The sequence below is a fragment of the Somniosus microcephalus genome, chromosome 10 (assembly GCF_052327205.1).
Source record: "Somniosus microcephalus isolate GS21.2 chromosome 10, FLI_Smic_1.0, whole genome shotgun sequence".
NCBI lineage: Eukaryota > Metazoa > Chordata > Chondrichthyes > Squaliformes > Somniosidae > Somniosus > Somniosus microcephalus.
Window position 1 is genome coordinate 102080144 of NC_140996.1, and position 17338 is coordinate 102097481.

The following is a 17338-nucleotide window of genomic DNA, read 5'->3' on the forward strand; positions in this document are numbered from 1 at the left end:
TATCACAGCACATTTTTACTACAATAATCACATACACATTAACTATTTTCAATAGTATTTATTACTGTATCTGGTTGACATGGGGTAAGGGAAATTTCAATGGTAACCTGTAGTACATACAATTTTATAGCACTTTGTGGTGTATTCATATACATGCTTTTTTTTATTATTATTAACTCTTGGGATGTGGGCGTCACTGGAAAGGCGGGTATTTATTGCCCATCCCTAATTACCCTGGTACGGTGGTTATACTAACAAGTAATTTGCTAGGCCACTTTAAAGGGCAGTTAAGAGTCAGTCTCATTGGTGTGAGACTGGAGTCACATACAGGCCAGACTGGGTAAGGGCAGCTTGGTTTCCTTCCCTAAAGGACATAAGTGAACTAGTTGGGTTTTTGCAACAATCCAACAGTTTTGTGGTCCCTTTTTACTGATACCCATGGTTACATTTATCACTTTGAATGGTTGGTTTATGTTTGTCAACTGACAATAGAAATGTAACTTTGCAAACAGTAACATTGACTTCAGTGAAAATGTGAGATATATTGGCATGTAAGTGTGGTTGTTTAATGCACATGTTCGCTTAGAAGTACTGACTGATCCCACTTGAGATAGACATTTTTTTAATTTACATAAATATTCTCATTTGGTGCCATATAAATTGTTATGAGTAAGAATAAACCATTAAGATAAATTCTTTTAAATTGTCATTTAAGATCCATTTTCCACTCCAATTCCAAAATGCATTGTTTATTGTTGCACTATACCTTCTGTAGGTGAATGGAGATAAGGGCAATGAAGTACCCCTTTACTGCCACTTACCAACTTGTCTGGCATGTGTTATAAGCACTCTGAATATTTAAAATGATAAGAGTTGCTAGCAGCATAAATCATTATTGCATCAACAAATTCACCTTAGAGTCAATAGCCTTTGTGTGACAGATGATGCATACACTGAACTTATACTTTCACCCACCCTCAGAAAGTAACCAAATTTAAATTCATAAATTAACTTCACCCCAAGCTGATTAAACCTTTTGGAAAGCTTGTGATTGAATTGGACTTTAAAAAAAAATAGAATCTCCTGATGATAATTCAGTTTGTTATTTCTGGATTGTCACATAAGATTTTTTATGCAGTTATGCGAGTAATAAAAATGGCACAGCAAGTCTCAATATGTAGCCACGGCACTGAAGTGTAAACTGTGGTACCAGTGTTTGGTTATTTTATTACATCATAAAGACAGTCAGATAGAACTGTGTATGTGACGTCATAATGGTCATCATTGAGACTTCATAAGTGATTCAACATTGTTTAAAATAGCTTGATGATATATACAATATAGAAAGAAAGAAAGAACCTTCATTTTTATAGCACTTTTCACGACCTCAGGCTATCCCAAAGCACCTTACAGCCAATGAAGTACTTGAAGTGTATTCACTGTTGTAATGTAGGAAACACGGCAGCCAATTTACATACACAGTAAGGTCTCACAAACAGCAATGAGATAAATGACCAGATAATCTGTTTTAGTGAAATTGTTTGAGGGATAAATATTGGCCAGGACACCGGAGAGAACTCCCCTGCTCTTCTTCAAAATAGTGCCAGGGAATCTTTTACATCCATCTGAGAGGGCACACGGGGCCTCAGTTTAGTGCATCACCCAAAAGACGTCACTTCTGACAGTGCAGCACTCCCTCAGTGCTGCACTGGAGTGTTACCCTAGAATTTGTGCTTAAGTCTCTGGAGTGCAACTTGAATCCACAAACTTCTGACTCAGGCAAGAGTGCTACTACTGAGCCCTGGCTGACACAAAGTGTTTGTTTAATTAGCTCTGGTTTTACCTGTCATACTAGTAGAATGCACAGTCGACAACAGTGGTACACCAACTTTATTCTGCTGTGTGACCTTTGTTATCCACTCAACTTTGCCATTTGACTGGAGGTGATCCAGTCTCCCTCCATCATAGAATAGATGGTATATCACAGAATTACCTCCATTTGATTCATCCTGGAGGTATTTTATTTAAATCTATACATAGCTTTGTGCTGATGAAAGGGTTAAAGTGCCATACATCCACCATTAGCAAAGCAATTCTAAGAAAGAAAGAAAGAGAAAGGACTTGTATTTATATCGCACCTTCCACAACCTCAGGATTTCCCAAAGCAATTTAAAGCCAATTTGAAGTGTAGTTACTGTTGTAATGTACGAAAAGCGGCAGCCAATTTGCACACAGTAAGGTCCCACGAACAGCAATGAGATAACGACTAGATAATCTAGAAAACATCACCTCTTTAAAAAAGATGATGAATTCAGTGAACAGTTTCACTAATAATTACTACTTAAGAACCACATATTCATGCAAGTAGATGAGGAATATTGTCACAAACATGTGAGTTTACAATTAATGACTGAGGGTTACACAGTCAGTAAGTCGGGCAGGTTGCAGTTACAGTAGTTGGTTGTTGCAATTCAAAATGATGAAAAGTGACTTCCACCCAACTTTATAAAATGTTCTTATTTTTTCATTACTATTCTCTATAAGCCCATGGTCACGCAAAGCACAATTCTACCAAATCAACATCATGTTTCTGCAGTATATTCAATATTCCCAGAGGTAACCGTAATAGTAACTCTTGTCAGGATTCATTGGTAACATTTTCAATATAGATTCGGTTATAGAGACAGCAGAATGACCATCGTGGTATCTTATTGTAACTTCTACATGATCTTTTGTGCATGCACACATATTTTCTGTTATAGAAAAATTCAATACAGATCATGCGCTAAGACACCAGATAAGAAAAAAAATGGACACATGGTCCCCTTCAGTCAGAAAACAAGCTCAGGTTAAACACTGTCTTATTTTCCTCTCACGGGCAGTCAGTGTGAGAGACCCCCCAGCGAGTGAGAGACCCCCCAGCGAGTGAGAGACCCCCCACCCCGCCCCCAGGCAGTGTGATGGCGTCCTCTCCACCAGTCAGGGTGGGGGTGAGATGCTCCCTCAGGTTGTGAGATCCTGCCCCCACGCAGTGGAATTTCCCCAGTTAGTGTGACCCCATCCTTATGCAGTGAGACCCCGCCCACCAGACAATGTGAGATGCCCCTCCCCCAGGTAGGAACATCATCGGGGGGGGGGAGCAGAGCATATCGGGGGGCTAGAGGAGCATGGGGAGGAGGCAGACGGCATTGGGGGGCCAGAGGACCAGGGGAGGGTGGTCCAGAGCACAACAGGGGGCTGAAGGAACATGGGGTGGGGGGTGGCCTCATGGGGGCAAATTGGAGGCCTGGGAGCGGGAGATCAGAGGCAGGGTGTCTCTTATCACAGCGGGTGGGTTAGGCAGGGATGCTGGATCCAGGAGGTAAGTGTAAAGGCAATTACCTCCTGGATTCAGCAGTCCTCGCCTTACTTTAGCTGGCGGGTTTTATGAGGCCTGCAAAACCTGACCAGCCACTGTTAAATTTAAAATGGTGGTTAAATCTGAGGCACGCCAGCCTCATTACAATATTTAAATGGACGACCTGCCTCCTAGGAGCCCACCCAACCGCCTCGCCTCCGCCAAAACTGGAAGTAGGCGGGTTCTGGTTGGGATTCAGATTTTTAACACTAACTTCCCACCTGACCCAACCCATCCGTTTCTTGGGGGTTAAAATTCCCCCCTATGTGAATTAAAATATCTACCAGGTGAGCAGAGCTCTACAGATATGTTTTGAAGGTTAAAGGGTGATCTGATCGAGGTGTTTAAAACGTTAAAAGGATTCGATAAGGTAGTGATCAAGAAAGTATTTCCTCTAGTGGGTGAGTCAAGGACAAGGGGACACAATCTTAAAATTAGAGCTCGGCATTCAGGAGGGAAATCAGGAAGAACTTTTTCACACAAAGTAGAAATCTGGAACTCTCTTCCCTAAAAGGCTATGGATGCTGGGACAATTGGATCTTTCAAGACTGAGATCGATAGATTTTTATTAGGTAAGGGTATCAAGAGATATGGAACAAAGCTGGGTAAATGGAGTTAGGTAAAGATCAGCCATGATCTAATTGAATGGCCGAGCAGGTTCAAGGAGCTGAATGGCCTATTCCTGTTCATGTGCAGTGTATGTAGAGCTCTGACCTGGTAGGCAGAGTGTACTTTGCGACCAGGTGTAGTTTACATTATAACTATAACTAGATCTTGCCAGCTACACTTCGCATGCTCAGCTACCGAAGTCAGACCACTAGTTTAGTAGTTTGCAGCCTTAGATGTTATCTTCTGCATTCTCGACTTCCTTCGCTCCCCACCATTGCCGTGCATGCCTTCAGCTGTCTAGGCCCTAAGCTTTGGAATTCCCTCCCTAAACTTTTCCGCTTCTCTCACCACCTTTAAGATGCATCTTAAAATCTATCTCAACTGCCCTATGTCTCCTTTGGCTTGGTGTCAACTTTTGTCCGATGCTGCTTTTGTGAAGTGCCTTGGGACGTTTTACTACGTTAATGGTGCTATATAAATGCAAGTTATTGTTGTTATGCATCTCATTAAACTTTAACTTAGTGATTTTATCTCATTAAACACTATGCAGTCCTTTCACGAACAGGTGTACTGAGAGTTGCGTATGCATACATATGTTTAGACACACTGACCGAACAGCTCCTTGATTTCAGTTGACCTTTAAATTGCTTTTGCTTCAGTAGCAAATGTTGATGGTAGTAATGTGTGGACTGGTTTGGGAGGGGTACACTGAACATCAATACCTCAATAAATCCATCATCATCTGCTGTTAAAACAGAAAAACAAATATCAAAAAAAACAAAAATAATAGATAGTCCTAATAATTATTTGTAGTTCTGGTTTCAAAGTGATCCCACTAGCGAGTCTCCTTTTTGTATATTTTGGAGAACAGTAGGAAATGTTGTGCTCATCAGGGTTAGGGATGTCAGTGCCAAGGAATGAAGTAGTTCTTTTCCCATTACTTCTAGAGCATGTATATCCCAGCTCGATACAGACCAAAGTTCCCTCTACTCTGCCCCAACAATACACCTTAACCTCAATCTCAGAAGAATTGCCCCTACTGTACCAGCATAATTTGTTTGATTTCTCACACAAACTACCTTCAAGATTTCTCTGAGTCAATTACCAGTTTAATGCAGATTCATAGGCAGTTTGTGCTTTTGGACCATGCCCACTAGGAGGTGAGTTGAGACTGCTCAAATTGGTTTCATATTGGCCCATTAAAATCAACAGAAGAAGAGACGGCTTTCATTTGATCGGTCTAGGCTTAGATTCCGATCCAGATCTCAGGGGTGACAGTACACTGGTAATTCACTGCACCAGTCAGCCCCATTGTGACAGTTTAAAAAATACTCGACCGTCTTTGTTAATGTTTTTTGTATGTGTTAATTTTAATTTTAAGTTTTCACAAGTAAATTTAGGAGTGTTTAATACGACATTCTTTGCAGACGTCAGTTGGCCTGTCTGTTCTGCATGTTCATGGTTTCAGCTTTCAAGTGCTTATAAGAAAGGGGGAATTGGGTTTGCCATCAGATCCAACATTTGCAGTCTTGTGCCAAAGGAAAGATTTGAGTGCTGGGGTTTTAGAAAGATTTTTCCTTTAACTGGCTAATTGTGGTTAATACCCAATAAAACAAATTAAAATATTTATACCTTTGCTGTATCAAACAGAGATAACAAGCTTCAAGCATCAGAATAGATTTCTGACACTTCCGAAAGAATAGAATATTGTTTTAAAGAAAGATAAACATAAACAGAGAGAACAGTAAGAAACTGTAAAAAACTTTCGAATTAGCTCTTGTCTTTACCTGTGTTTTTTAGGGGCGAGGTGTGTTTAGGAACACTGATTCAATCAGCTCAAAAATTAATTTTGTAATTTGTTTTTATTTTATGTTGTATTTTTGCAGTAAAATTGTCTGCTCAATACTTGTGTGAAATTCTTTGTGCACTGAAAAAGATTATTTCAGCAAACACCATTCCCAGCAGCTCTTCAGTTTCAAACTATAACTGCATGCCTGTGTGTGCTTTCTTCATCACGTTTTGATTTACTCATTGAACAACCTCCAAAGGTTCTCCATCGATAGTCATTTCAGGGGGATTTTTTTTAAATGTGGCTCACCTTGCTAATTATTTTTAATGAAATATGATCAGATAGCGAAGGTTTACTGCATGAATGTAGCAACACACCATCAAATTATTTTGCCATTGATAATGAAAAGTGGCAGGCAGCAGCCATCTTAGTGAAATAATTTCCCAATAGCAAACTTAAGTGGGTTGTTATTTCAGTAAGATGGTGGCTAATGAATATCCTTTAGTATTGACAAGGCTACTACATCTTAACATAATAGGTCTCCATCAGAGGCAAATACTGTATACTTTTTAGACTAATGAAAGTGCATACTGCAATATATGCAAATCAGTTCTTGTAACATGCAAACCACTGTAAATTCAAGGAAGTATGTTATTTGAAACCAATTAGTCTTATTTTCTTTTGCTCTCGTAGATTTTAATGTTTAAGAGTTATTTGTGCTCATTCAGAAATATAGCATTTACAGTTTTTTTGCTGCATAATACACACTTTCCTCAAAACCATAAAGAACTGATGTAGCAGAAAGTCTGTTCTTATTGAATATTATTCAACCTTGTTTTGGCGATGTTAGGCTTTAATGTCTTCTTATATTTGTGTGCCGCAGGGATCGTCCTAGGACCCCAGCTATTCACAATATATATTAATGATGATCTAGACGAGGGAACTAGATGTAATATCTCCAAATTTGCAGACGACACAAAGCTGGGTGGGCGTGTGTGCTGTGAGGAGGATGCCGAGAAACTCCAGTATGATTTGGACAGGTTGGGTGATTGGGCAGATGCATGGCAGATGCAGTATAATGTGGATAAATGCGAGGTTATCCACTTTGGTTGTAAAAACAGGAAGGCAGATTATTATCTGAACGGCAATAGATTGGGAGAAGGGGAAGTGCAACAAGACCTGGGTGTCCTTGTGCACCAGTCGCTGAAGGTAAGCATGCAGGTGCAGCAGGTGATTAAGGCAATGGTATGTTGGCCTTCGTAGCGAGAGGGTTTGAGTACAGGAACAAGAATGTCTTGCTGCAGTTGTACAGGGCCTTGGTGAGACCACACCTTGAGTATTGTGTGCAGTTTTGGTTGCCTTATCTGAGGAAGGATGTTCTTGCCATGGAGGGAGTGCAGCGAAGATTCACCAGACTGATACCTGGGATGGCAGGAATGACGTATGAGGAGAGATTGGGTCGATTGGGCTTGTACTCGCTGGAGTTTAGAAGAATGAGAGGGGATCTCATTGAAACTTATAAAATTCTAACAGGACTAGACAAATTAGATGCAGGAAGGATGTTCCCGATGGCGGGGAAGTCCAGAATCAGGGGTCACAGTTTAAAGATAAGGGGTAAGCCATTTAAGACAGCGATGAGGAGGAATTTCTTCACCCAGAGAGTGGTGAACCTGTGGAATTCTCTACCACAGAAGGCAGTTGAGGCCAAGTCATTAAATATATTCAAGAAGGAGTTCGATATATTTCTTAAGGCTAAAGGGCTCAAGGGATATGGGGAGAAGGCAGGGACATGGTACTGAGTTTGGATGATCAGCCATGATCTCATTGAATGGCGGAGCAGGCTCGAGGGTCCGAATGGCCTACTCCTGCTCCAATCTTCTATGTTTCCATGTTTCTATGGACAATCTGGACAGTGCCTGGCTCTCTCCATATTAAGTTGTTAGCCTTGGCTCAGTCTGTAGCACTCTTGCCTCTGAGTCAAGAAGGTTGTGGGTTTATGTTCCACTCCCTGAAACTTGAACACATAATCTAGGCTGACACTTCAGTGCAGTACTGCAGGAGAGCAATACTGTTAGAGGTGCTGTCTTTCAGATGAGATGTTAAACTGAGGTCTCTCAGGTAGATGTAAAAGATCCCATGGTACTTTTTGAAGAAAAGCAGCAGACATCTCCCTGGTGTCTGGGCTAATATTTATCCCTCAATCTACATCACAAAAACAGATTATCTGCTGATTCTTTAATTGCTGTTTGTGGGACTTTGCTGTGTACAAATGGGCTGGTGCATTTCCTACATGACAACACTTCAAAAGGACTTCATTGGCTGCAAAATGCTTTGGGATGTTCTGAGGTTGCGAAAGGCACTATATAAATGCAACTTTTCCATCTCTTTCCACTTTTTTATAATCTAACTTTCCTGTGTGTGCAACCTTGATTGTCCCATTATATACCAAAATAATTTTGCTTGCTTTCAGATGCATGAACCATAACTCGGTATACCCCACCATTGTGCTGTTATGAAAACAATTGCCACAGTTTCCATTGCTCCATAGAAATTAGACTCTGTCTAAAAAAATCAATGGATACCAGAGTTACCCTATTCATTACCTGCATTGAGGATGATTCCAAGACAGTTCATTTGATATGCAAGTTATTTGACACTTATTACAAACATACTCATATACACACACATAGCAGGACCCACACAGCTGAGCAGTTAGTTCTCAGCTAAAATATCATATTTCTGGTAAATTCATATCCAGTACATCAGATAGACACAGAATAACCCTATAATCCCATTCTGCAGGCTTTACAGATACTGTAGAGGTTGAGAAATAAGAAGTCAGATGATATTGACAGGATAGCACCATTAATAGGATTCAGAACTGTTTTATTGACAAGACAGTGCCGTTAATATGGCCTACTATATTAAATTGACAAGAAAAATCTGGCAATAGAATCCTTTCTATGCTGTAATTGACAGGGAAGCCCTTTCAATAGGGTCTTAATGCGCTTTTTATTGACAGCATACCTACTGCTAAGTACATATCTTTGCTGAATGATGTAAATACTCTGAATGCCACAATACAGCCAAGCCAACAGCTTGGCGCTGTTGGGTTGCGTAATAAAAGAATGAACTGTCATGTATGAAAAGCCATGTCATATCATGTTCATAAAAAAAATTAATAACGTTGTCAACAACCACTCCAGTATCCTAATACAATTTGACATATTCCACGTTCTTCGGAATGGATAAAGACAAAACAAAGTGATTTTTCAGCGCTGAGGATATTTCTTGACAGCTGTTTCTGCTCTGCAGACTTTTAAGTGTTTTAGACATTATTGTGTGAAATTCATTTAACTCGCTTAGTCTTGAATTATCTTAACCCTGTCACACACAAAGCAAATGGACAGCTGTGAGTTCTCACTGGAATGTAGTGGTTAAAAAAAAAGGTTGTAGCAATTCCAGTTTCTCCCCAAATGTGAGTTCACATTTAGCAGGATTTTGAGATAAGATAATATATCAAACTAGACTGTGCAGATTTAAATACCCAATGAATTTGCTGTGTGGCACTGATCTTCATTATTTCATGGCTTTCAATAGACTTTCTAAAGCTATGGTCATTATTGCAAAGAATTCAGATTTCTAGGATTGCTACTTGGAAAGCATTTTCCAAAATATCTGCGGCTTTACTGAAAAGGTGGAATGAATGGGTAGGAGAAATAACGAGCATATAATGGTGTGTATTTCAACCTGAGTGGTTCATGTGCTCTGTTGACGCTTCCGTTGCGAAGCCTGTAAAAGTAAAGGTGAGCCATTGAAATGAGGACATTGATCTCTTTATTTATGTTTGTTTGTTCTGCCTCTCTCTTTAAATGAGGTATTCTGAATGGTGAACGAGACCATAACCTGGCTCATTAGCTAGTTTAGAACAGGATCCTATTTGCATGTCACAAACAGGAAACCTGAAATACTAGTATAATATAAGCAATTAGTGGAGCAGTGTTAGGTGAAATAAAGTAAGTTGGAAAATTGGGTATGTACATTTATGAGATCTTTCAGGAGATCGTGGGCGTGCCTAGAATCATAGGAACACTAGGAATAGGAGGAGACCATTCAGCACCTCTAGCCTGCTCAGTAATTCAATGAAATCATGGCTGATCTGCACCTCAACTCCATTTACCTGCTTTTGCTCCATATCCCACGATATCCTTACCTAAAAAATTCTACCTATCTCGGTCTTGAAAGCTCCAATTGTCCCAGCACTCACAGCGTTTTGGGGGGAAGAGTTCCAGATTTCTTAGAGGAGAGAGTTTCAGATTTCAGATGCCTACTTTAGTTTATTCCTGGACAATAGAAGAAAGACTTGGTGATAGAATTTCCTTGATGGGCGAATGTGAGGTCCATCATAGACAACTTGTAATCATGGCAAGGTAACATTATTACACTGCGGCACGTTATTACAGGCTAAGCAGAGAAATTACCATCTGCCCAGGAAGAGCTGAAACACTGTTGGGCATAAAGTCAATTGGAGGTATAATTTTACAAATGGAATCACAGATCACCTGCATTCTCCTGGCATGTCAGTAAACCTTAATTCTTTGAAGAAGAGATCTGTGTTATGTGATCAATGAAGTCTGGGACAATTGGAAAAACTGCTATTTACTACAACTCCTGTTTGACTTCTTCTTGTTGCAAGGACCTCATATGGCAAAAGGATCTGTCACCTGAGAACACTATGACATGGATGGCTAACTAGTGTCAGAAAACTCCCTTCATCTGCAATGAACCCAAGGCAAAGTCAGTTAATGCTAGTGTGACCTTCACATGGACAGGCAGAGCATGACTCCTGGGAGTGCTAGACTTCAGATGCCCCTAACGCTCAGTAGGCCAGTGCTGCACTATAAGCTGATTAACCCCACACCTGCTGGTTAATTTGACTGCTCCCTCTGTTCTAGAAAGTTAGCCCAGACAGCAACATTCACAAGTGGAGGGATAATAACCATGTGTCAAATGCAGTACAGTGATTAATACTGTTTCTATAGAAATAACAGGATTTTAATATAATTTATTGTCCAACAATTAGCAGAACAGCAAGGTTTAGTGACCAGGACTGAAATGTTAATTTGTGTGGACACATGTCACTTAACTGTTTAATGGTTAAATTCAGCATCACCTACATGTAGGGATCCAGTTTCTGTGGTGGTCACTGACCTGCAAACCCAAATAGTGATTGTAGAGCATATATACAAATATGCAGAAGCCTGTTTATTACATAGTGTATATAGTTATTGACCAAAAAACAGTATCCAAATGTCATAGTATATTGTATACATAATTTCTTAATACCATAGAGTACAATAAATAAACCAACTTTTTGAAATATCTAGTGTGTTTACAAAACTCACGTCTTTACACTTGTTAAATATTATTTCTTAGAATATTCCATCAAAGAATAAAGGTAAAAACATCTATTAATGCCTAAAACAATTAAAGTGGTACTTCATGGTTAACCCTTTGTATTAGCATTTAGACACTAAAAGAAGTGATTCCTATATCTTTTCTGACACCACATTGAAGGCAGGAATTTTGCGTGGTTATTTAGTTCCTTGCGAATCTGTTTCACAGTATTCCACTTTAAAAATTGAGGTATGGCAGATTTTTACAGTTGTTTAACAAAAAGTATGATTACTTGAAAAGTTCCAAAGTCACCTGGGGAGCTTAACCTCCTCCGAGCACTGCCTAACATGTTCACACATCGTTCTTTGTGTGTTACTTTAACACAGTCATCCACCCAATTATTTTAAACAGACTGAAATAATTCACAAATAAATTAGACACAAGCACATTAACCAGTACTCTACCAGAAGAAATTAAAGCCCCCTCTGTTTTGAGGGGGGGAAATGCCATTCCAGTTCTGTGAATGATATAATTACATCTGAAACTAATCTAATGGAACAATGAACATATTCTAAATTGTAAAGTGATAATTTTCTGCATTTCAAGAGACATTTTTGGCAATTGTAGTGTTAAAGGTAAAACTGATGAATTGAAAATCCTATCCCGGAATTGCTTGATGCTGACGGAGAACCAGTGTTCCTCCTTAGCTGCATGCCTGCTCTAATTCAAATTCAACAGAAAAAAAAGACATTTTATTTTTGATAGTTGCATTGTTTAACCCAGCAAAATTATTGCCCTGTAGTAATCTGTTTGTTTAGGATATGCAATTATACAGGCAGTTTAAAAAAAAAAAGAAATTATAGTGTACAAATCTAAAGATAAAAGGGAATTTTTGAATTATTAATCATTTTCCTCTAGGAAATTTTGTTTCACGCTAGGAGATTTTAATATGTACCAGTATACTTAAATTTCCTCATCTATTCTTCACAGACAGACAATTTTCCCGCAGAGCCCAATTACATGGGCAGCAGGCAGCAGTTTGTTCAAAGGTAAGTCCTGTTAAATGTTTTGCTCAGCCACTACATTTGCATTCCTGTCTGCATTGCTCAGTCAGACCAAATTACTCAAAATTGATGTGGTGACGAACAGTGGTGTCTTTTGTTTCAGTAATTCCACGTTCAAAGATCCAGAGAGGGTGAGTTTGAGGGACAGCGGACATGGAGATAGTGACCAAGCCGACAGTGATCAGGACACTAATAAAGGCTCCTGCTGTGACATGTCTGCCAAGGACGCACTCAAGATAAAATCTACGACAACCAAACCCCCAGTCCCTGAACAAGGTTAGTTAAAGCTGTAATAACTCAAAAGCAAAAAGCTCTAAGCTGCACTGAACATTTTTGAAGAGGAAATTTGATGTTTCGTTCCCCATTAAAAACGTGGCAGAGACAGATTCTTTTTATTGTGGCCGATGGAGAGAGGATCCATTGAAAATAGTAACGCTGAACAGATGATTATTTTTTTATCATTCCTGCTTCAAAAATCGGTCACTTTGTTCCATTGGAACCTGATTTAAGTTCACGATTAAAAGAGCTGATGGGAAGATTTTGCAAATTCACACCTCCATCGTGGAGCTTTCTGTGCCCGGAACACAATTGGGAATTCAGGCACAGAGGCTAATGAGCACAGCAGGATTTCCCATGGGTAATACGTGGGAAATCCTGCTGGATGTACTGACCTCTGTATCCTCGGTACCTCATGGACATTCACATTTTGCGAAGCCGTGAAGTGCAAATTTGTAAAATCTACCCTTGGATGTCATATTGATACATCCATTTTTTAATAAAATTAACTCTACTCCCATATGTTGCATGTAACTAAAAGGTGGGGTAGAAATTGGACCATGTTGCGCCCGATTTTCGGTCACGTTAGGGAGAGAAAGATCCAATTTTGTCCTGCATGCCAAGAGTGCCTGAAATATGTCCAATGCTATATTAGCTTGGGTGATATTCAGGCGTCCCTGGCGGCTGCCTGTCGACTGCTTGCATAGCTAATGAGGGGCCCAACACTTGTTTCAGGTTTCCTCTCAGAATTTCATCCATTTTGGTTCCATATGCAGCCTAACCAATGATCCTTAAAGGGCCGCCAACAAAAAGGTAAGTTCTCTTTTGTAACTCACCATGTGGAGCATTTTTGGTCCTCCTGGCTCCACCGCAACACTGCAGGCCACTACCGGCCTGCACTCACCCACATCCCATTCGTCTCCACCCTCACAGGAAATATCTGAAGGCCGCTGCCAGCATTCCAGCCAGCCCATATTGGTCTTCAGCAAGCCGGCAAGCAGCCCCTGGATGCCCAATCAGCATCTGCGGCTCGCCTGAATTACTTAGCCGAAGCCTGAGGACAATTTGGGAGGAGCCTCGGGCCTCCAGCTTCTGGTGCTTGCACCAAGCGCGTTGCCTAATTACCAATTTCTACCCTGGTAACACACCATTGTGTAGCCATTTTATTTTGTTGAGCTGAGTAATGTTGCTTGTGTTAAATTGTTTGGATACTTGGATCAAATGAGGATGTCATTTTACTTTGCTTCTTCTGAACTGTGCCTAGGAGGTGATTTGGCATCCCTTTCCTGTTTTGAAATAGTCAACAAAAAAATGTTTTTTTATGCAACTATAATTGAACATTGTTTAGAAAAAACACCCGGGGCAGTGAGACTGGAAAAAGTCAACATGGAAATGCAGCATTTGGAAACAGAAATTGTGTCTCCCATTAAAAGTTCTACAAAGAGAGCAGTTACCTTTTGATATTTAATGACTCACTGTGAGGATTTTCCCCCCATCAGTTTTAAAGTAGGCAGACTTCCCAAAGGAGAAAGTAGGTGGTATCCTCAAGGGGAAGTTGAACAGAATTTCCACTAAGAAGTGGCTTCCATAAGAGTATGACAGGTATTCCACACAGAATAACTGAGGAGTACAGCCAGCTCTGACTTCTGTGAACACCCTTGGGCTGTGTAACTCAGTGAAGTTTTTATCAAAGACACCACAAATGAAGGGATTGTGAGCTATTCACAAGCTATCATATATTTTCCCACTTACATATATTGAGATGTGCAGGATAAAGGCTGATATAGTACGTATTGATACTCGATACTGGCACAGCTCAGTACATGTGCTTTGTAAAATATTCTGAGTTATCATCTTTTGAGATTTGCTAAAAAAATGTAATATTCTTTCAGAAGCAAACCCCTAAATGTGCGCGCATGACTGCACAACTTGGGTGTGCAGACATCGAGATAACTACCAGGATGCACAGGAGGTGGCTTTCCTATTGTAGCTCCTTTTTCATTGTTGTTTCTGATGTTGCTGCAAGCCCAGTTAAGTTTTGAGATCTATCATTTAAATACTGATACATACAAATGTGACACGCTCTCCTAACTCGACAGACTTTTGTGTCTTTTTAAAAGCAAGCTAATTTCTGTCCACCCAGCCAGCAAAGGTGCTCAGTAAAGGTTCCCTCATGAAGTAAGAAACATAAATTTGCAAAGAAAACACATTTAAAAAATAAAATGAGACCAGATGGATAGCTAATCTAATTTGATTGGTACAGGTTAGAAATAATAAAAACAAACCCTATTTCAAAGAAATGGATCTAACTGAGCTTCTTAAAATTTATTTGCTGTGAAAGCAAATTTTAAAGACTGTGGAAATGCATTCCAAATAGAATAACATTGTAGAGTAATGAAAATTTTAAAATAAAATATTCCTTTAGCCAAGGCAACTAGAAATTCAAATACAGTGTACTTTGAATTCCCTTTTGATAGATATAATCTTAAGATCTTCCCCGAGTTCTCCAGCTGATTTGTAACATAGTACAGTGAATTAATTTGATGGACATTTTACTGCTTGCCATACCGCCGGCCAAGACCACTTCTGTAGATTTCAATAAAAGATTTTAATGGAGAAGCTTTTGAAATTATCTCACTAGCTCTATTTTCGAGACACTGCCAGACATCAATGGGGTTTTAGGGACTGTGTTCCAAACACAATCTATATTCGGTGTAAGATCTTACCACTGTCTCATAACGTTTTGAGTATCAGAATGAGAAAGACTCACAGTGGCTTTACTTCATAAATAGAGCTTAGAATGCCCTGTTGTTTCTATTGAATTTAACATGCTTGTTCTGCTTTAAGTTTGAATTCACTTGAACCATAAATATATTTAAAATCTCAAACTGATGTTAATTGTTCACAATTAATGAAGGACTGAAACCAAATCACATTTCACAACTTTATGAGCCAAACAACCCTGAATAGGATTGACAAACATTTTTACACCTATTCCCACCCAACCAATTAGCATTGCTGTCAGATCATAATTACGATAGTCCAGGATGTGATCTCCATTTTTACCTGAAATATGCATAATATCATCATTAAGATATACTCCAGGCATCACTGATTAATTGAATATATAATAGAGTTATCAAGTAAAAATTGTACTGGACAGAAATACCTTATTGGTATGGGTAATGGTGGGTGATGTGTATGCGCATTTCATTGGGTCATCCCACGTCTGTTCTACAGAAGACCGCAGACATCATCACAATCACGGTCTGAACACAGAGTCTGTTGGGGCGTATCCTGTGTGTCTAATACAGGACTTAGCAGGCTCAGCGTCGGTGTTGACTCTGAAGAACCCAGGATGCCAGGGAGGAGTGCTGCTTGTTTATGATGGTTTAACAGAGTATTTCTTCATTTCAATAACTGGTGGAAGTTTCAATTAAACAAAATACGCTGCTTCTTGCTTTAGCAAAGATGATACTATTTTATCCCAGCTTTTGTTGCATTTTTAGAAATTAATTCTCGAGATATGGGCATCGCTGGTAAGACCTAAATTTATTGCCTATCCCTAATTGCCCTTGAGAAGGTGGTGCTGAGCCACCTTGATCCGCTGCAGTCCGTGTGGTGAAGGTACTTCCACAGTGCTGTTAGGTTGGGAGTTCCAGGATTTTGACTAAGTTTGGGTTGTTATCAAGTTAATATCATTGGACTTGATAAAAGTAACAAAGGCACTGCAGGACTGTAATGATGAAACATAACGAAGTGATTTAGAATTGTATAAATTATATGCAGTGCAGGTCTCCAGCAAGTTCCCTGTCAACAACAGCATTGCAGAGTCACCTTTCACAGCTGAAGAGGATTAGTCCCCTCCATGAGAGATTACACCTGACTGAATGATTGCAATTACTTAAAAATGGAGTCCTTCTAAAGTAACATGTTATTTAACGTGTGCACTTAAAGGATTTTGCTGTTGAGCTCTTCGTCGCACCATGTTAGCCGCTTTATCTGTCTGTTCTTAAGAGTAACGTCCCCTCCCCATGTGCCCCTTTTCTGTGATCTAATTGGTCCATCCATTAGGTGACAAGATCCAATCAACTTTAAGTGAAGCTCCATAAAACTGTTTAAAAAGTTTGAAAAAGAAAGTACCAAATAATCACACTGTTGCTAAACAGTTTTAAGAGCTGGTGGCAAATGAGCAATCGTTGCGGGGGTGGAATATTTCGTAAACACTTGGCAGGGTAATTTTCAACTTACCGCTGAAGAATAAAATTGGCATTGTTGGTCAGGCACCTGTTGCAGAAACTGTCTGATTTCCCTTTCCACTTATCAATTTGAAAATTACCCCCTTGGCATCAATAACAAAATTGCTGAGTATGGACTTTCAAAATGTTATTTAAAATGAGACACAGAAAACAGTGGCACCACAGTGTGTTCAACAGCACTGTTTTTATGAAGCATTTAAACATGAAAAGTAAAAAAAATCAATAAAAAGACCACAGGAGCTCTTCAAAAATAAAGTCAGAGATTCACCAACCTGCTGGAAAATAATAAATATAAATAAAATTGGGCTGCACAAATTTGGCACATTGTAACCACAACTGAATCGCCCCATGGTTCCCTCTACTGTCATTGCCAGTGTATATGAGCGAAAAGAATCCCTTACAAATGCTTTCAGCACACTATCTTTACAATGACACAGAGCAAAAGCAGGGAAGAGACTTTGAGCGTGAGGAGAGACAGTGTGGAGAAGAAGGCAGAGAGCCTCTCAGGCGCTGGGCTCAGCAGGGGGAAACTCTGTTTTGGTGGGTA

The 17338-nt window shown here is 39.7% G+C and overlaps 1 protein-coding gene across 7 annotated transcripts in view; it reads left to right on the forward strand.

Annotated features, from left to right (window-relative positions):
- The window catches only part of pcdh17 (protocadherin 17), a 154200-nt gene that overhangs the window by 4708 nt on the left and 132154 nt on the right, over positions 1-17338 (forward strand). For all 7 annotated transcript variants that reach the window (XM_085998654.1, XM_085998655.1, XM_085998658.1 and 4 more), the window contains exons 2-3: positions 12183-12241; positions 12360-12532. In XM_085998654.1, coding sequence (XP_085854780.1) covers positions 12183-12241; positions 12360-12532 — 232 coding nt within the window. The remainder of the gene's footprint in view (positions 1-12182; positions 12242-12359; positions 12533-17338) is intronic.